Source organism: Pteropus medius, unplaced genomic scaffold (genome assembly GCF_902729225.1).
Source record: "Pteropus medius unplaced genomic scaffold, Ma_sr-lr_union100, whole genome shotgun sequence".
Classification (NCBI taxonomy): Eukaryota; Metazoa; Chordata; class Mammalia; order Chiroptera; family Pteropodidae; genus Pteropus; species Pteropus medius.
Genome location: NW_024352783.1, coordinates 3,792,660 through 3,814,407, shown reverse-complemented (window position 1 = coordinate 3,814,407; position 21,748 = coordinate 3,792,660). Strand labels below are relative to the sequence as shown.

General features: G+C 39.0%; 1 protein-coding gene across 3 annotated transcripts in view; it reads right to left on the bottom strand.

Moving 5' to 3' along the window:
• DNAH9 (dynein axonemal heavy chain 9) overlaps positions 1-21,748 on the bottom strand; it is a 310,371-nt gene that overhangs the window by 139,803 nt on the left and 148,820 nt on the right. For all 3 annotated transcript variants that reach the window (XM_039847368.1, XM_039847369.1, XM_039847370.1), the window contains 5 exons: positions 18,579-18,752; positions 17,891-18,098; positions 6,922-7,087; positions 5,173-5,275; positions 4,373-4,612 (listed from right to left, as the gene is read on the bottom strand). In XM_039847368.1, coding sequence (XP_039703302.1) covers positions 4,373-4,612; positions 5,173-5,275; positions 6,922-7,087; positions 17,891-18,098; positions 18,579-18,752 — 891 coding nt within the window. The remainder of the gene's footprint in view (positions 1-4,372; positions 4,613-5,172; positions 5,276-6,921; positions 7,088-17,890; positions 18,099-18,578; positions 18,753-21,748) is intronic.

The window sequence follows — 21,748 nt, the reverse complement described above, 5'->3', positions numbered from 1 at the left end:
TAAAGTCTTATTATTTCCAATAGCTTGGATGAACCTAGATGGTATTGAGTTAAGTGAAATAGGTTAGACAGAGAAAGACAAATACCATATGATTTCAGTTATATGTGGAATCTAAAAAGCAAAATAAATGAACAAACAAGGTGGAAACAAACTCATAGATATAAAGAACAAACTAATGGTTGCCAGATGGGATGGAACCTTAGAGGCTGGGTGAAAAAGGGAAAGGGATTAAGAAATACAAATTGGTAGTTACAAAACAGTCACAGGAATGTAAAGTACAGCTTGAGACATATTAACATTACAATAATATTATAATAATAATACATGGTGTCAGATGGGTGCAAGACTTATTGGGAGGATCACTATGTAAGTCATATAAATATCTAACCAGTATGCAGTACACCTTATATTATTGACATTCAATAATATAATATTGAATATCAACTGTAGTTGAAAAATAAAAATAAAAAAAGAAATAGATGACATCAACTTCTTGTCACAACTGGTAAATAAAGAAAAAATCTGAATTGTCTAATATGTATCAAAGAAATTGATTCATAGTTTAAAATCTTCCACAAAAAAAAAATACAGATGATTTCATCAGTAAATTCTTCCAACACTTAAAGAAGGCACAATATAATCTTTTACAAAATCTTCCAGAGAGGAGACTAAAAGGAAACACTTTCTAATGTATTTTATGAGGACTTTATAACCTTAAAATAATAGAAGAAAGAAAAATTATAGGACAATCATTAATATAGATGTAAAAATTTATATAGAAAAAATAGCAAATGGAATCCAGCAAAATATAAAAAGTTTAACATGTAATAGCTAAACTGGATTGATCTCAAAAGTGCAAGGTTGAACTTACATTTAAAAATAATCAAGATAATTTATCACAGAAAAAAAGGAGAAAAACGATGTAATTATTTCAATGGATACAGAAAAATCATTTATTATGTTTCAACATACGTTCATGATTAAAACTCTTAGTAAACTAGAAAAAGGAAGAAATTTTCTTACTCTGGCAAACAGTATCCACAAAAATCCTATAATAAACATCATACTTAATGGTCAACTATTAAAAGCTTTCCCTCTCAAATTAGGAATGCAACAAGATGTCATTCTTACTACCATTCTTCAACATTGTACAGGCAATTGTAACCAACACAGTAAGACAAGAAAAATAAATTAGAAGCTTTAAAGACTGGAAAGAAAGAAATTGTTACTACTGTTATTTTTTACCACCAACATGATTGTATATATAGGTACGAATGCAATATTGAACAAACATAAAAATATTTACCATATGATTCTCTTTACATAAAGTCCAAAAATAGGCCCAAATAACTTATGATGTTAGAAGTTCAGACAATACTCCTGGGAGGAGGAGGAAAGAGTGAATAGAAGGGAGCCAAGGGGGGCTTCAGGGATGCTAAGAATGTTCTATTTCTTGATCTGAATTGTGGTCACATAGGCATGATGACTTTGTGACAATTAACCAAGCTGTATGCTTATGACTTAATATGCTTTTCTACTTGTATGTTATACTTCAAAAGTTCATTTTTAAAAAAATTCAGTAAGCCCCTTTAGTCCCACACATATCTCTGTCTCTTCCTCCTCAGCTCTCCAAGGTATCAGCCATGTATGAGATGTGGAGGGCAAGAAGAAGCACCAACCAGGAATCCTGACTTCCAGGACTGTGTTTTACAGTGAGGTGTGCTATCAGTTGAAGTTTATAAAGCCTTGTTATAGCCAAACTCTCAGGCTGAGTGAAAATTAAGGGCCGAGTCAGTGTGAGCATGTCAAGTTACAAACTTTTCACTATCTCAGACAGTTAGTTATGTGTGACATTGAGATGGGAACAGTTAATGATTTCTGCTGCTCAGAGCACTATCAAATTCTGTCCTAATTAAGACAGAAGGCAATGTAGCGACTGTCTGAATTACTGAGTCTTAGATCAAGCTGGATGGAGAAAAACAGTGCTTGTCTCCTAGTGGGCCTTCAATCATACTCTTAAGTTCTTCTGTCAGTCAGGCCTTCAGAAAAGCAGGCAGTCAGGGAGGAGTGCATAGGGAGGTTGTGGTCAAGCTTTGAGGAAGGTGAAGAGCTGTTTGGTTGAAGGGTGGCAGGTGGTGCAGTAGGGGATGCACATTCCCATACTTGTAGCAGGTGGCTGACAGCTGGTTGGCTGCAGAGAAGTTTGCTTGGGACAGAGTTCAGGGGGTTGCCCTTCAGGCTACTTGAGTCAGGTAAAGAAACAGGCCAGGGGAAACAAGAGACTCACCCTCACTCCAGTATCTCATCTGGTTCTTCCTCAACATCGTACCAGTAGCCACTAAAACAAGCCTGGAATAGAACCTTCCTTCCTCAGGAAGCCTTTTTTGCCCCAAAATACCAGTTATGTGATCATGCTCAAGGCATTTTATTTGTCTGCAGTCATTTCTACATTGGAAATAATCTATATTTTACCTCATGTGGTTGTTATGATTAAATTATTAGCTAATAGATGTGAATGGCTTAGGATTGTGCTCAATAAATATTACCTATTATTACAGACTAAAGTAAGACTTTTTATGAGGGCCCACTCTGGTTTCAAATTACCTTCCCAATCTCACCTGTAATCAACCCCTCCATATTGCTCTCCGTTCCCACCAGACCAGACTACTTGTTATTCCACTAACATCGTTTATACTTTTCTACTGCCATGAGCATTTATGCTATCATCTACTAGCTGATAACTTCTCTGAGTCTCCGTTAAATTGGCGCTTCTGGTGAAAGAGGCTAATGTCTATTTTCCCTTTAGTTCTGCCACTATGAGCGATGTGAATTTGATCAAATGACTGTAACTTCTTTATTTTTTCACTTAGAAAATGAAGATGGAAATGTACCCACTTCATTGTGCTGCAGTGAAATTTAAGAGAGAGATTGTGTGATAAAACATGTCTTTCTCAATTAATATTCAATAAATGGGAGATAAGAGTGGGCATATACAAACTTTGCCATCATCCAGGTTTGAGAGCTATTGAACTGTGACCTTGATAGGCTTGGAGCTGAGTCTTTCTTGCTGCTTTAAGTATCTTATGCTTCTCCTTATTAGCAGTACAGATGAGAAGGACAGAATGATGTGGCGGAAAGGAACCCAAAGACCTAGATTCTGGTTCCAGTTCCTTCACTGGATGGCTGTGTGTCTTAGGCAAATCTATATAATCCCTGTGGGTCTTTGTTTCCTCATTTTTAACTGAAGTTATGTTTGGGAGAGACATAATCCAACCAGAAATGCTGTCCTGAGCCCACTTACTTGTGTTCTCAGAAACTTGACCTTGCTGTAGGGCTCAGTGGTAAGACTTTCTGAGGCATAGCTCTTCTATCTTTGACCTTTTTAATGTTTAGTAGTTTTCTGCTCCTTACAGTCAAGAGCCCTGCGTGGAACACATAGGCCTTATATCCTCAGGGTCTAGACTTTTGCTATTCTCAAGTTCCCCAGAGTCCTAGCTCCACAGGTAGTGGCTGGGTAATTATTTCCAAATACATGTGTTCCTCTGGAGGGTCATGTTTCACTCTCTGATCTCACTGACATTTTCCTACAAGTGTGGCCTCCGTTTGGTGTGAAAAGTATCCTTCCCTCAGTAATGGCTTAGTGCCATTTTGGGGAGAGGTTCCCTGAAAAGTAGTTTGTGTAGGTTCTTGTCCAGGATGGGAGAGTTGTGGATGTCACCATGTGAGAATGCTGTATCTGACCAAAGGGAAGAGAGGGGCAGAGTCTGCTACATTGCCCTCTGGAAGTTTTAATAGTGGAGGGCCAGGCAACTGGAAGCAATGGGCAAAAAACAGGTCATCATATAAGCAGCTGGAATGATTGGAAATGGCTTTGGCCTGGAAAAGAACCTGGAATATTTAGGACAGAGACATCCCAGGGGTTGACAGATGATGTCTTAGGAATGTTACAGTACGGCTTCTTCAGGAAGCAGACTTAGCCTGCATGGTTTGGGGGACACTCTTTTTTATCCCAATAACAATAAATTTATGACCAGGGACTACAGTATACTTTTCTCTTTCTTCTGTGCCATTTTCCTTCCTAGGCATTCTGGAATCAGTAAAAAACATTATCCCCAAGATGCTGAGTCTTCTCCAGCCCAAAGGAATCAACTCAGAAATGGTTTCTGCTTACTGAGAAATAATTTAGTCAACAAACAGAACTCTATTTTGTTGAAATTATGGAGCCCATGACACTCTGTTTACCTGTTTATATTTATGACTATGTGAACTGTGCCTTCGCTAAAAGTTTGGCATTAACTATTATTTTACTAAGAATGGGAGGAACTGGAACACCACTAAATCTTCTAGGGGGTATCAGAGAAGATGAACTCACCTGGAAAATGTTGGCAAAGTCTCTGAGGTTAAAGATATAGTGGAATTTGATTGCCGTGGGTAGGAATGTGGTGGCTATTTTCTGATGGAAAGTAAGGGCTAGGTTGATCAGCTGGGGGATGGATTTCTGTAGTGATGCTGGGAAGTTTCCAAGCTTTAGGTGGTGAGTCAGGATGGTGCTGTAGATGGAGGACAGGGCGTCTGCTCCCGGAAAAGAGAGGACAAACACACTGAAGTGACGCTGTACAAGGAAACAGGCATGTGGAGGAGGCCCAAGTTAGACATCCATTATCACAAAGTAAAAGTGATCTTTTCTGAATTTGGATAAAACAATTAAGAATTCTTATCAGGGCTTCGAATTCTATATTCTGGTCACATTTTCCACCTGAGACCCACTCATGTTGAGTATAAAATAATGGGCTTTGGACCTTGGGTCAAAGATGTAGTAAGGGGTAGTAGGACATGAATTGAATTTGGCCTCAGGGAATCTGAATCCAAATCTGAATCTTATACTCAGTGCTTCCACATGACCTTGGGAGAGTCATTTCATTTCTCTGAAGTTTTCTTGTTGTGAAGAGTGAATTAAATCAGATAAACTCTACAACTACTTCCAGCTCTAAAAGCTTCATGACTCTGGGTCTATGAGTTTCTCTATCTTCCTAGAAATATGAGTCAGCATCTGGTATGATTTATCACTTTAAAAGGCTAGACAGGGGAAGGGCCAATTGTTATTTATGATCCAGTGACATCAGCCCTGGTAAGGCAGTATTTAGGACCACATTACTACAGCTCCTCCCATACCTGAAGCCGTGGGTTTATGGTGAAGCTGCCTGCAGTAGGGTTCATACAGGAAACATACTGTACATTCATGATCTCCTTTAGAGACAGCTTGTTCCGATCATACCTGAAACAGTCAGAAACCACAGGTGAGAATCATGTGAGGGACTAGGTAGGTGAATGCATTGTCAGGGTGATATGTGATGTGCTGCCCTATCATTCATGTGTTAGGTTAAAAAAAAAAAGTCTAGATCCACTGGTAGAAATTCAGAAGAGACAAGAGCCTAGGACAAAATCCTGATGGATCCAATATTTATGGAAATAGCATAGGAATAAGAGACCACAAAGATGGACTAAGAGATAGGAGAAAAATCAGGGGTGCATGGCACCCCAGAAAGCAAAGAAAGTCAGTATTTCCAAAAGGAGAAGGCAGTCAACCACGTCAAGTGCTACAGAGAGAATAATAATGATGGTGGCTCGACAGGGACTTCATAATAAAGATACAGTTAGTACTTGAGCAACAACAGTTAGTAAAGTAGGGGAAATAGAAACTAAATAACAGTGCACTGAAAAGTGAGTGGGAAATGAAGACAAATTATATTGGTTATGCAGGGAGAGAGAGACAGAGCAATAGTTAGAAAATGATTTTTTTTAAGACAATGGAAGAAATTATACAAGTTTAAATAATGATTTGAAGGAGACAAGGGGAGTAGTTAATAAAGTGAGGATTTCAAGAGGTAGAAAAAAGTAGAATCACGATGCTGGTGGGTGGTTAAGCCTTAGGGAAGATGTCACAGGAAGAGAGAGAAAAGGATGCATGGGGATGCAAGTAAGTTCTATCGATGCAGAAGCAAGAGAAAGAGATGGCATATGATTATCAGCTGAGGTAAGGTGGGAAGCTTGAGGAGAGGGTATGAAACAGAAACTTCTGAGGGTGGAAATGTAAACATATGAAAGCAATATGGTAGAATTTCCAGGAAGTTTCTACTTCCTGTTTAAGGTTTGCAACCATGTATTCAAAGTAGAACTAGCAAGCATGGCTGATTTTCTTTTCCAGTATATATAGTTCAGCTGCTCAGCTGCTCAGATGCTGGTGTGGAGATTGTGGGTGGTTGTACATGTCAGGCATCCAACAAAGACTTAGAAATGAATGAAAGGCAACTCCGGTTACCATTGCAACTATAGTTCTCTCTGAATTCCCTCTTCATACTTCCCATTCTTTTGCAACAGCCCATTCAATGTGAGGTAGAAAGGTGAGCCACAAGGGTCTCAAACCATTGACTTGCTTTTTTTTTCTGGCAAGTTCAGATCTTTTGCTATTAAAAACTATACTGTTGCAAGAGATAATGAGACCCTGTAAGTTGCTCTGAAAAGATGAAAGCTGTTTAGACCCTCAGACACAGGTGCACTGTATGGTATGTTAGGTGTTACCATGGAAGTGCTTGCTCAGTGCTATGGTCGGAGGAGGGGAGCGGTTAATTCTGCTTTGGGGGTTTGGAAGGTAACTTTTGAGATGAATATTGATGAAAAGGGTTGGCTTTTTTCCTTAGATGAGAGCTCAATACTTTCTTTTCACGTAGGAAGTAAGGCCCCTGTCTGAAAATATACTCCAGGAAATGGAGAATTCCACCAGGAACGGGGTTTGCCATGGGGATTCTAATCTGGCATCAGAACGAAACTGAAGTTTGCAGCTTCAGTGGAATAATGACTGGCCTACAGCCCTGCTTTAATCGTTCCGCCCGCCAGCCCCGGTGCCTTTGTGTGCGCTCTTACCAATGGCCATAGTCCAGGTGCTGCCTGATGATGGTATGGGGCTGCACAGTTCCATAGGCATCTACCTCAGGCATGTTCATGTCATCAATGAAATAGATAAGCTTTTTATTCCCTGGGGGACCATAATTTCTGCCAGCCTTCTTTTCTAGAGGTTTCTCCAAGACACCTAATGAGAGAGCCAGTTAGTAAGGAAAAGACATTCAAACCTCAGATACCAGTACTAAGACAGTACAGTTGTCAAGGATGAGCAATGATGCTGTGTGCATTTGTGTGCAAATAACAGCAGCAGCTACTACAGATATAAGCATTCTACAGGACCAGAAGGTGACATTGGAATTATCTGGCAGCAATGGTGACTATATCTACCAGGCATTGAATGTCTTACTATGTGAAGTGTGTTAGGTTTTTACAAACATTAATTATCTCAGTTTTTCCTTCCCATATCACTGTAAGATAAGTACTATTGTCTCATTTTACAGAAGAGGAAACTGAGGCTCAGAAGAACAAAGCAACTTCTCTAAGATAGAGCCAGGATACAAATCCAGAGCAATTAAATGACAAATCCATGCTCCTTCTATGATACTTGTGGTCTCAGTTTTCTTTGTTTATAGACCAGAAATAGAAGATACCTTGACTGTCCCAAGGCCTCATATTCTCCCTCAGGAAATCTGCAAATAACCAGAACCTGAGTAGACCTGCTTTCTATACCTAGAATAGCAGAGGAGCATGAAGGCTGTGGCTTCCATCCCAGAGCTGGGTGGAGGCCCCTCCCACCTTTGGGATAAAAGAGAGGAATTAGTAGATACTTTGTCAACAGTGTTCTCAAATAGTTCTCCTCCTGGGATTTTCCCTGAGGGAGAATAGAAACAATAGTCTCAGAGAATTTTCCAGAAGCTTCCAGTATCATGAAGGGCTTGCCCACCCATCTTTAGGTTATCAGATCCTCTACCAGAGCATCTCAATGTCTTTCTGCAGAGGCAGTACAGACTCTCTTCTGGAGTTATTTCTTCAATTATCCAGCCAGAGGGAAGAAATCAAATAGTATCATTTCCTAGCCTGACAGGACTTGCTTAGAACAAACTTAATAGGGTAGAAGTATATATATATTTTTCAACCAAGCAATTAAATATTTATGTATTGCCAGAACCAACACTTCCTATTACAGCTTGAAGCTCTAAGAACTGTCTGATTCCTTTTCTTGAAAAACAAGTTTGTAAACAAGGAGAAAGGGTCAATAGACATATGAAGGTGACAGATAGAAAGACAAGTTACTTCAAGAAGCTTGAATATTCTAATTTTCTGGTCCTGAGTTAAAGTAAGTGTTTAAAATATGAATTAAATTTAAATTTAATTAGCATCCAATTAACATACACTATCAACCAATTAATCAACCAACACCTTTTTCCCCCGCTAAGGATATAACAAATATATATATGAGATCTGTCAAAATGAAATATAATTAATGGGCTGCCAAGGACATGTTTTTGAAAACGGTCCTTCTAGTAGACAATCCTCTCCTTAGGAAGACTTGTTTTTCCTCCTCCCAAAGCAGTGATATTCAAATCAACCTCTGGAATTAAGCAGACCCTGTAATTTGGGTTGATTAAGCTCTTTATGCTTCTAAAGGATTATTGAGGAGAAAAACATGTCGGTTAGCAAGAAGTGGCCTTAGAATGCACTAGATTATTTCAAAAACACGATGTTAAGTACCTTGAGGAGAGGACTTCCTGGGAAAAGGCACACACACTTTTGATTCCTTCTTAGCCAAGCTATGCTCCAAGTCACATCTAGGATGGAATGGTAGCAAGTTACTCTGTTTCCAGCCAGAACTGGAGGAGCAGAGTGGGTTTAAGTTTCAGCAAACATGTTGATGTTGAAGGTGCTAAACACATGAGACATATAGAGAAATGTGACCCTCCCACCATGTTTCTGGCTGAGAGTCAAGCCCATACCTGCATCCCGAGTTCATCTGTACTATCTTACTGAATTTGTTCATATGGAACGACTTGGCGTTCAGCTAGTGGTCATATGGAGCAGCACTAAGATGCCCTCTATGTTTTTATTCATGCTTTTTCTCCGGCACTATTTTACTACCATTTTAAAGAGCAATTTCATTTTCCAAGTGGGTTCCCATTTGTATCTCATTTCACTGTCTCCAGTGCTACCATCCTTGTCCAATGGCTCTCACCTGGAAACTACAAAATCCTCCCAAATGGTTTTCCTACTTTCACCCAGGTCCCTTCACTATATTCTCAAAACAGCAAACAGGGTATCCTTATAAGAGGTAAGTCAGATCATGCCAGTCCCCTGTTTAAAACTCTCCAGTGGCACCCCATCTCACTTGGGGCAAAAGCCAATCTGCTCACATCCACAAAATTTGCATCTCTGTTTTTCTCTCCTGTTGCTCCCATCTTCACTCTCTCTGCTCCAGCCACCTTGATTCTGACACACTAGCTGCCTCAGGGCCTTTGCTCTGGTTGTTTCCTCTGCCTGGAATCCTTTTCTCCGAAATGCTAGCACAGTTTGCTCTCTTAATTCCATCAAGTATTTATTTACTCAAATGCTATTTTCTCAGTAAGTCCCTCCCTGGCACTCTATCTAAAATTAACCCCCTACCTCCTATTCCCTGTCCCCACTTCATTTTTCTCCATAACACTTATTACCACTTAATATCCTAAATGTCCTACTTATTTATCTTGTTTATTATCTCACCTCTTCCACACTCTAAACTCCATGAGGCCAGGAATCTTTTTCTGTTTTTTTTTTTTCTTTATCGTAACCCTAGCACATAGAATATTATCTAGCATAAAGTGCATGTTCAAAAAACATTTATTAAATAAACAAATGAATGAATTTTATTATTATAACAAATCTCATCAATAGGCAAAGAAAGACTTATTATCCCCATTTTGTAACTAAGGAAACAGATGCTAAGGCAGGTTAAATGCCTTGCTGGAACTAGAATCCAGGTCTGTTGACAATGATTTTACTGCTTCTTTCATATCATCAGAAGAAAGTCCTTGCAAGCCCTCACAGCCCAATCTTTCTCTAGGGTCATCCCTGACAATCCCAGTCTTATCGATTCCTCCAGTTTCTGAACTCTAGAGCAGTACATTCATTCATCCATGGAGCAATACTATGGAGGACTTGACGTGCAGTATGTCATTGACTCCTAAGAGCAGCCCTATCCCGTATTATCATCAGCTTTTTAAAAAATCTTTTAACAAACAGGAAAACTGAGGCTTAGAGGAATTCACAGGCTTTATCCAAGGTCATACACAGCTACTGAAGGCAAAGCCAGGATTCTAACCTGGCTTACCTCATGTAACCACTACTGCAAGCTACTTCTTAGATATGACTACAACATGGCTTCTGCCCTTGAGAAACCTCCAGTTTGGTTAACTCGTTTTCTGACCATACTTTTGACAGAGATCATTAGTAATTAATCATGTCTTACTTGGCATCGACATGATTTGTGTACCTGTGTTTGAACTATTTTCCTTCCGCATTATCTAATTTTTCACGTGTTAAGATGTTTCAGTTATATTATGAGGGCTTTGAGATTATTCTTTCAAAAATAACATCCTTTGCATGATTATAAAAATAATACATATTCATTATATAAAGATTAAAAAGCACAAACAATCACAATGATGAAAATGAAAATTGTCCATAATTCTGTCGCCTAGCAATAAGCATTACTTTCAAGTCTACTTGCTCTGGCAAATTTTTCCTTTACAAAATCAGAATTATACTGAATATTCTACTTGTATATGTTTTTTTATTTCACATATTGTAAACATCTTTATATGATAATACATATCCTCCTAAAAACTTGATTTTAATGGCCACATTGTGTTCTATAATTTGGAGGTATCGAAATTTATGGAATGGTTTCTTTATTGTCTGAAACGTGTTGTTTTCAATTTTTTTATACGTTGGAGCTCCCTTCTCCCATTCCAAGCAGAGTGTGTTGCCTACTAGAGAGAAATCTTTGGTGATTTAATTTTGTGTCATCTCCTTTTTGGAAAACACTAAGGTAAGTGGACGAATATTGTCTACCTGTAATAATGGAAGCTCGATGCTCCTTTGAGGTTGAGAGTTTGATCAGATCTTATATGGTCCTGTCCAACCTTAAACTTTTAATGAACAGGTTACAGAGATTCATTTTCCATAAAGACTCAGACTCCTGGCTCCTGCCTAATTGGCATGATTAAGCACTGAAATATTTGTTGAACTAATAATTTAAATTGCAGTTGGTTGGTAAGAGAATTCAGAATTGTGAAGAGCATCACCTTTGGCTCATTCTCTCTATACTGCAAATATAAGCCCCTGGATGCTTTGATCAAATTCTTTGCTCATCTATTTCCCTTTCTAAACTATCCTGTCTATGGGTCATTGCAAATTATTTTTTTTATATTAAAAATGATATTTTTAAAAAGAATGAGAAGAAGTGTAAGGTATATTAATAGACATAAAACAGACCAATTAAAATAAAGACTAAAATGGATTCCAAAACAATATTGAATTATTCACACATGTAATCTAAGATGGCATAGTTACTGTTCCCAAATATAAATGTATCTCACATTGTCCATTATGAAGTGCCTACTTGAAAGCTCAGAACTAAATCTGTGTTTAATTACAGTAATCATGTCATCTCAGAATACCGGTACAAATTCATTTCTACTTTGTATGAAAAAATTTTTCAGGTACAAAATTCTAAAAAGCGTATATCAGGGATACTTACAAAAGGTTTATCAGGCTACAAATGGGCGTGATCTTCTACTGAATTTTACAGAAAATATAAAAATAACTTAAAATTATCTTTTATCTCCTAACTTTCAACAAAACCCAAGGGCAGATCATTAAATTGTAACTCAGTGAAGGGAATGAAAGCAGTGCAACTCGGTTGTAGAGTTTAGAGAAGCTAGAAGAACAGAGAATGAGCACAGATCTCTGCCTCTCTCAACTTGAGATGCCAGTGTTATTGATCTGTGCCTTGTGCAGCTGTCGGAGAGCAGTCAATTGAAGTCTGAGTGTTTCCATGACCAACTAAAGGGCCTATTTTATTTACCATCAAAGAGAAAGATACCCATGTGCTCTAGATATTAGATGGACAGAAGCAATGTTGGCATTCTACTATGAAAATTCAGATATCTGACTTACAGTCTTAGCAAAGCAGAAGGCCACTACAGCTTGATGAAATAAGACAGCTTGGTTATTAACTCATTGTGTGACTTAGAGATTAGTCACTTAACACCTCTCAGTCTCATTTTCTCATCTTGTAAAGATAGGGACTATCATCTCTGTGACGGACACCATTTATAACTCCTTTCTCTTTAGTCACTTTCCAGTTGGGGTGGCCCTGTGACACAGTTCTGAATGAAAAGACACAGACATAAGTGTATGTTCCTGGAGAGCTCTCATTTCCTGACATGGGCAACAACTTTCCCCTTTATCTTTTTTTTTTGTTTTTCATTTAGAATGAAGATGTAATGGCTGGAGCAGCAGCCAACCTGCCACATTGAGGGAGCAGCTAAGAGAATAACAGATATTATAGCATTAATATCACTGAATCATTGATTTAACATTAGCCACTGCCTACCTCAAGACTCCTTGTTGAGTGAAAAAAAAAAATCTCTGTTAATGCCACTATCATCAGATTTTCTGCTGCTGGCAGTGGAAAGCATTATGGATACAGTATCTCGTTGGGTGGAGAAGATTAAATGAAGCTAAAGCACAAAGTCTGGTATATTACAAACATTAAATAAAGAATGTGTTATTCACACTGGTGAGAAATGTGAATGCCTGGAAACAAAACCCCCATTTGTATTTAAAAGAGTTCTGAATCTGTGTTTAGAAAAGTACTCAATGAAGACCTTAGAGCTGGATGTAATGAGAGAGAGGAGAGATGCAGGGAGTATCAAGAACCTGCCTTCTCTATTAAAAAAATATATATGATTTTGAGAAAAATGGTATGTGATGGACTAGCAGAATGAGTAAGCTGCCAAATATACCCCTGGAGATCTTGATGAATTGCCCATTTGAAAGTTAGAACATTTCTTCCAAAAACATTATTTTTGTTTTAGCATAGTTTATGTTAAATTCTTTTTTTCAAGCAAAAAGAGATTTGCATGTATTCCCTTTGTTTTGGTAGTTGTGGCTTAGAAATTAATGCATAATATTTATAAATTCATAATTTGAAGACTTTAATATTATTATAATAACAGCTTCCATTTACCAAGCACTCATTGTATGCTAGGAATCATTCTGAGTATTTTACATATTTTATCTTGCTATTCAGGAATAAAAAGAATGAACTATTGATATACTCAACAACATGAATAAATCACAAAATCATACTGAATGAAAGAAGCCAGACAAAAAAAAAAGAGTATATATTGTATGATTCCATCATATCAAATTCTAGAAAATACAAACCAATATATTGTGACAGAAACAGATCGGTGGTTGCCTAGACACAGGGTTGGGTGGGGGTTGGGTGAGAGGGAGGCATTACCAAGGGACATAATAAACTTTCAGAGGTGATGGATATGTTCATTATTTAGATTGTAATGATGGTTTCATAGGTGGGTGAAATTTTCAAAACTTATTGAATTGTATACTTTAACATGTGCCATGTAGTGTATATAAATTACAACTTAAAAATGCTTTTTTAAAAGTGAAAATATTTTTTAAAATTATACTGCCTTTTAGTAGGAAAATGAATAAATAGCCATGATTTATTCACACAATGGACTTCTATGCAACAGTGAAAAGCAATGTATCAAAACAGATAATGATTTTAAAAGTTGCCAAAAGAAGTTAGAGTATGACATATATTTAAACTTTAAATGCACACAACAGTATGTATGTTTATGGGTACACATACGTATAAAAAGTGTAAATTTGGAATGATATACAACTTTACTACTCCAATTAATAAGGGGCATGAAGGAAGAAAGGATGGGAGTGGTGTATTGGCTGTACTTATAATGCTAAGATACATAGCAAAATGACGAAATGTTAACATCTGTGAAATCTGGGTGGTGGGCACATGGGCATCTGTTACATTATTTTCTGTACTTTTTTACATGATTGAACTACTTCATAATTTTTAAAAAGTTTAAATAATTCTCCATCCCACTCTCAGCATCCAATTTCCCTTGCCAGGGGCAACTGCTGTTATCAGTTTCTTATGTGTCTTCCTGGAAATATTCTAAGTATATCTATAAGCATATATAAATATATACGTGTGTGTTAATTTTTATATATCTCTTTTTAAGCAAGACAGAATTTAGAGCATACTATGCATACTATTCTGCATCTTTCTTTTGTCACTCAACAAAGCTTTAGAGATAGTCCCAATTCAATTAATATAGAATTGCCTCATTCTTCATAATAATGCTTAGCATTCCATCATATGGAAAATTAGGCTATTTCCCATCTTTCACTATTAAAGACATATTATAAGCACACATTTTGCACACCGGTCTGGGTGTAATACCCGCCTTTAAATCAGACTATGCCATATCACATTCGATATTTTCTTAAGGGCTTAAATACAAACAGCAGTGAAAACACTGGGCAGCAAAGAGTGATTGGCTCATGAGGTAGGTGAGACAGCTTGCCTCTTGTCTAAATGATAACAGAATATTCACTTTCTGGGTTCCTGTATCTCCTTTTATAAGTTTTCTATTTCTTCTTAGATATTAACTGGATTTCTGGCTCCCACTTTTCTGTTAGTAACATTATTTTTCCATTTTAGAAGCCATTTCGTTGCTTCTAAAATGTTCTGGGCTAAGACGTCAAATAATCAAAGTTGTTTGGGCTGTGACTAAAGTAAGAGGAAGGAGCTTCCAAGAAAAGGAAGTCAGCATTTTTCAGAATTAAGAGTTTGAGCTTTGCTGCATAGACTTTGTTACATTTATGCAAGCTACTCAAGGGCTTTAGGTTACTCTCCAGTTCCTAGCTGGTTCTGGATAGGTAAGGTGAAAGGACAGATGCTTCATCCATCACCTAGTGTGAGAAGAGGGATGGGACCCAGAGGCCACTAGGGAATTAAAAAGAGACAGAAAGTGTGTTTTGATGTATGGCCAGCTGCAGTGAGGAGCCAGTGTTCATCCTGGTTCTATTTGACAGCATCCTGGAACTTTTTAAAAAATAATTCTCAGTGTTCTGACAGGAGGGAAGGACAAACTCCTCCAGGTGAGGTTCCGAGAGTAGGAGCAAGAGGTTCAGGCAATGTAAGAAGCTCATCTTCTCTTTCTTGGCTATGAATTCTTCTTCTCTATTTACAGTACTTTTTATATTATAAAACCGTAATAGGATTCTAGAAAATAACTTCTTGAAATACTCAAATAGTAACACTAATGATAATAGTAATAATATCAAATATTTATTGCAGTTTCCAATGTATTTTCTTACCAGGGAGGTAATGTTGCATAATGGTTAGAATATAGACACTGAAGTCAGACTGTCTGGCTTCAAACCATGGCTCCACCACTTACTGTGTGGCTTAGGGGAGCTTATTTAACATCTTTGGTTTTCTCATCTGTAACATGGGGATGATATAAGTAAGTACTCACTTCCCATCGCAGGGCTGTAAAAGATTAAATAATTAAAAAATGTGTAAAAGTCAAATCCGAGGTAGTACCTGACAAACACCTGGTGAATGTTTGATAAATGTCAGTTATCATCATCATCATCATTATCATCATCAGTCTAGTTGTAAGTAACAGTAAAAATTGGTGTAAATGAACAGAGCTGATAATCTGATCAGTCACTGGACTCAAGGCTTGCCAATAAGTGTAGTGGTAATATCTTTCCATGAACATAAAGAGAAATTATGTTAGGTAGACCAAACAGTGTTAACATGTGAACCAGCCAGGCGCGTAAAGTCTGCTTATGACTACTACTGGGAGCTAATGTGATGGTGCCAGGCCATTACAGAAGGTTATGACATTGCCTGACATAATGGTAGCTGAGGTCTCATGGAGTAAATATGAAGCTAGTGGTTTACTGGAGCTGGCTCTTGAGAGCTGATTGCTAAAACTGAGGAAATTTTGCAATCTGGTTGTTAAACACAGCCATTATTTAAAAAATAAAAAAATAAATCAGATAAACTTATAATTAAGTAAATTATATTAAAACAGATATAATAACATTCGAAATTCATTACATCCTAATTATTTTGCTACATTTCAACATTATCTATGCTCAAGATTGTTTTCACCTATTTTATCTGTAAAGCAGGAATATTGTTAATGGTGTGCTAATGTGCATTTCTTCTGGATTCCATGTTCACTGACATCACATTGGCAGCTTGAAATTGGTCATTGTGGTAGAATTTACACCAAGAAAATGGACAAAAATACAGACCAGGGCTTGATTCGTTTTGTTGATTGTATAGATTTAAGAAAATGCTAAAAAATATTAATTTTATAAAATGGGAAAATATTAATAATGCAGATTAAACTTAAAAATATATCATTCTTATAGCTGTTTACATTGTGAAAAGAACAAAAAATTGAAGTAGTTTTTCAGTATTCAAATAGAAGATGCTCACATTATTGACCAAGCAGTGAAGTGTCAACATAAATTTTCATGATTTCACCTTGTCTGGTTAACATTCATATGGGAATTATAGTCAATTGCAGAATTGGGAGTAGGGGTGTAAAATACTTATCAGCTCAGTAGTAGATGAAACCCTGAGGAGATCTCTCTCAGTCACTGAAGGGGAGAGAGGGGATAATTTTAACTTCTATCAACAAGCTTCAGGCACTTAGCTGCTATGAGAGGTAGAGAGCAGAGACAACACTGCGTTCCACTAGGAATAAAGAGGTGGCTGGACCCTAACTCTGGAAGAGTTGGCAAAAGGTGCAGAAAGAAGGTGGGAAGTGAGCTAATCTCTCACAGGGGAACTGGGGAAAGCAGAGTGCTGGCAACACCACAGTGCTTGCTTCTGGGGCTCACACTAGGCAGAGGGCACAGAATGACCAGATAAATAAAAATGGTTCAGGCTGAGCAGGTGGTGGTCAAAGTGTAGCCTGTTCTGCAAGTCTGCTGGCCTAAGGCCTGATGATATAGTCAGACAGGAAAAGTGCCAGGTTCACTTTTCATGTTATAAGCTATGGCTTATAACTTGCTGATCTGTAAATAGCACATACACTGAATTCCTCATTTTTAGAGGATTTTGCATGCTAGGGGTAGAGAGTGGGGCAAGGCTTTTACAGTGTGGGGCTTCCTCCCCAGGCCTGCCACTCCCCTTTTCTTTATGGGAGGTTGGTGTGGGCATTTCTTCGAAAGGAAACTGTTTCAAGGGTTATTGTAGCAAGTGTTTCTATAAAAAGAGGAAGTGACTCTAGTGAGAAGAAAACACCTGTAGTGAGCCTCTGACCCTGAAGTCACACCTAGGAGGCCTCATGTCTACTACGGAGCCTGGTGTGTAAACTCCCAGTGAAAAGTATGTTCCATGTGGTCAGATACTGGAAGTGCCACACCAGCCTTGCCGTTTGGTGGTGACCCTGGGCAATCATGTACTTTTATCTAAGCCTCAGTTTCCCCCTTTATAAAATATGAAGGGTCAATGAAATGATCTCTAGATACATCAGGTGACAGAAATCTACAAGCCCATGCAGATCTCTCCATGGGTCTTCAGCAGGTTTTATCATCAAGGTGCTGAACTGCTCTGTGTTGAAATCCCTGCCCTGGAGTAATTTAGCAGGCCAGGGAGGAATGCAGGGAGAAAGGAAAGGGGAAGAGGCTGTGCTAAGGGTTGTTGGAGAACTGGGATGGGTATTGTGGAAGAGAAAGAAGAAGAAAAGCAAGAAGGGAATTGTGAGAGGAAATGTACTATCTAGCCGAGCAGGTACCTGATGCTCTCTCTACTCCAGCTCTTCTGCATCGGGCACCATGGCCACTCAGACACCCCACACCCTCTCCTCCATGCCTTCTGGGCCCTTACCCTGCAGCATCGCCGATGTTGTGTAGTAGTTAAATGGTACGTTTTTCATCAGGTATTTCTCGGGGTCAAGGCTAGCCAGCTGAGCTCCAACCAGCACCGATTTGCCTGTGCCCGCGGTTCCCACCAGCATGACCGGCCGCCGCTTCTTCATGAGCCGCTCCATAAAATAGCACACTCGGATGGTTTCACTTGTGTGCACCAAACAAGCCTGAAATGGGAACACGATGAGTGTGCCAGGGGCTCCTGGGAGAAACAGATGCACCGCCAAATGTTCTGGAGCATTTCAGAAGAAGGAATTCTGCTGTCATGGTGGAGCTCACCACCTCAGGCAGGAGGGTCTTCCCTAATATCCATAGTAAGACCATCCTATCAACTTATTCTCTGGGTAGAGAGCATTCTTTTCCTTCTCTACCAGCTCTGTCTGCTTCCCTGTGGCCTCTCTAACACATTTCAGAAACTTCTGCCTTTGCTATCCCCCCTTTCCCTCCCAGGTTGACAGTGGGGTCTAGTAGTTACGTTATCTAGCCTTGTAGAGGATCTTATGACTTCATTGCACCTATGATTTCCTCCAAAAAAGTGAGTAGCAGGTGATGACTAATTCCTCTTGGATACTGATAAGGGGCTGCTACTAGAGTCATTGCAGATTCTTGGGGTCACTGTATGTCCTTGGTTACTCGGCCACACTCACCTGCAAAGGCATCTCAGGTTCAAATTCAAACTGGGGGATGAGCTTGGACCACAGCTCGAACTTTTTGGTCTCTGGATCTATGTAATAGTCAAAGATGGTTCCCTGGGAAGGGAACTTGACTGTCTTGAACTCTGTCAGCCACCATTTGCTGAATTCTGCCCGGTAGTCCACAAGCTGTCAAAACAAAGCAGGTCAGAGTCAAAGCTCTCCAGAGTTACAGAAGCCTGAACAGGCTGTCCTGGCGTTAGGCAGAGGGTCAGGGCAGGGAACACAAGGTGCTCCTTCTTATGTAGGCCCGCTCGATGGGTCAGCTCCTCTAGGAAGGACATTCTTCTGGTGAGGGTCAGCCCTGAACAAAGCCCAGTAAAACAAGGGTCTCCCTTGAACATGTACAAGTGCCTCTGCTTGACCACACAGCTGGGCCTCCCTGGCACTGGTGCATCTCAGAGCCATTGGGGGGGGGAAGAAGGATAGAGAAAGGGTGATATAAGAACATGGAGGAGAGAGGGAGCCTGCAACCACAAAGTGGGCAAGTGTGGACAAGAACTCCTGAAGAGATAAATTGGCCCCTATCTTAGACTCCTAAGACTCTGAACAATGTCCTGGATGGCAGCCAAAGATGAAATGAATAAAATGGTGAGTGTTGACACCTGGGAGCAGAGGGTCGTTAGTTGAGTGAGACGCCTCAGAGGGGAGTCAGGTACATAACCACAGGCAAATCTCTGCTCTCTGTGCTTCAGTTTCCCCATCTGAAATGAAGATCCTAGAAAAGAAGATTTCTAAGGTTCCTTCAAGAGCTAAAATTCTAAAATCTAGAGACAGCAGAGACAAAGCTATACTGGTCTTCTGACAGAAGGAATAGGTGGAGACACAATTTACATGAATACATATTAAATCACGAGCCCCTAAGGATAGGGCTCTGTACTCGAACTATCTTATTGTGTCTAAGCTACCATTTGCTGAATTGTGTATGTACACAAAACATACTTGAACTACTGGCAACCTTCTGGGGTAACAAATCCACTCTGAACATACAGATCTAGGAAAAATCCTAGAAAAGAAAGAGGCCCAGATTGGGCATTTTAAGAAACATTCTTAGAGGGTAGAACAAAGATGGAGTTCAAAGGCTGGACAGACCAAGGAACTAGGAACATGGCAATGAGTCTGGACTTGAAAGAAATGGCACTCCTTATTTTGTTGTCAATTAGGTAAGTAGAATAGAATTCTTTCACCGTAAAATGTGAATGAAAATAGGCCCTAAGGTAAGAACAGATTTGTTTGCTGTTCTTTCTGATTTTAATTCAGATTCAGGGGACACTATATTATCTCAATATTGCTCTCAGCAATCAGAAGCCTTAGGAAAAAAATTCTCATTTTTAACTCATGGAAAAAATTCTTGAAGACATTTAACTTTCTATGATTATCAAATTTTAAGTTTGTATGAAAAATCTGAGACAAGGGCCACCTCTGAAAAAAGTCTTTTCTTTTTTTCAATTATACCTTGAGCTACCTGGTCAGTTTCTCAGCCAGACCATTATTAGCTGGATTGCCCAACATTGTATCACTCTCCTGTATCTGACCCTTGACCTCACCATCTACTATAATTGGACACTATAAAGACAAAGTCTCCTTTGCTGAGTCATTCCTGCGGCCCTTTCTTGTGTCGACAGTTTTGGTGTGTCTTCAGTAGTAACCTCAATGTTCTGGTCCCCTTCTTGCTTTTTGAACTTGATGACACTAAGTCTGTACTGGTATAGTGTAGCAGAGTTTTGCATGAGACATCATCTCATTTGTTCTTTACAATGCTCTAAGTTATCCTGGCTAGTGAAAATTATTTCTAATTTATATCTGAAAAGACAAAAACTCAAAAGGTTATACCTCTAGAAGCATATGGCAGAGTTGGCAGTTGAACACAGGTTTTCGGTCTTTCAGTATAGGGCTCCCTGAGAGATCATTTGCTTCTAAGAGATCATTTCCTGAAATTGCTACAAAGCATTTACCAGTACCCTCTTTATTATTGGATCTTCTACTCAGCTATGGGCTGTATTTTGTATTTTTGCTTTGCTTTGATGACGGCTTTTTAAATGTAGGTACCCTTGGTGTTTCTGATGTAAATATTTTGGCCAACATCCTACTTTTCAATTTAGAGCAGGATTTTTGGTATTTGACATGAATACAGATGTAGGGGTCTTGGAAATTCCCCACTGTTAAAAGCTTTCTTTATTGTCCTCTCCCTATGTGCCCGCATGGCTGCCTACAGCTCCAAGTGCTAAAGAGTCAGGATACCTAGAGAAGTGCTTTCTCCTCAGCTTTTAAAGAGTTGAGTGGATTAAAAATTTTCTATATAGAGATAGAAAAATTGACCAAGTATCTTCATCCTGATACCTCGCTGCTCATTCGGCACCAACATGGGAGAGAGGTCCAGCAGTGGTTGCTGTCTGACATTTCAGCAGCTGAAAGGTCAGGGACTTCATTCAATGGAAAGTAATAACCTAAGCAGTCCGGATCTCCGTGCATTTCAGTGAGGTCTCACACATCCTGCTAGACTCACTGTATCCTTGCCTCATAGGGAAAATGTAAAGATGTCAAAGAAGCAGTCCATGGAGAAGCTCTAAGGGCTGTGGAACAGAGGATGAAACTCTCCAATGTCATATTCCCAGTCCAGGCACCCTCTTGCCCTTAGAGATTTCCCTTTTCTCAAAGGTATCTCACTCTGGAGAGGGAGATGGAGAAATTCACATGTCCCAAGAGCTTGTGAGAACTGCTTTCTGAATTTTGAGCACTAAGGCATGTTAAGGAATGATGGGAAGTGAGGTGAATGTTACAATCAGAGGATGAGAAAGTGGAAAATAAATTAATCGTTAATTCTAAATTAATTGTTAATTTTTCTGGCTCATCTCTACTTTGGGAGGCTGAAACTTTTACCTCTCTCCTCGAAATAGCACACGATCAACCCAGGCCAGCAAGAGTAAATCACAACTCTCTAACAACCATAGCTTGGTTTGATCTCCTGTTGTGAGAGAGGCATCAGATATTTGCTATGAAATTGAATATTTATGGTACTAGAATATTAATAATAAGCACATATGTGTGTCAGCACCATCTTAAGTGCTTTGCCCATATTCATAGTGGGCAGTTAGGACAGCATCCATTTATTTAATCCTCATAAC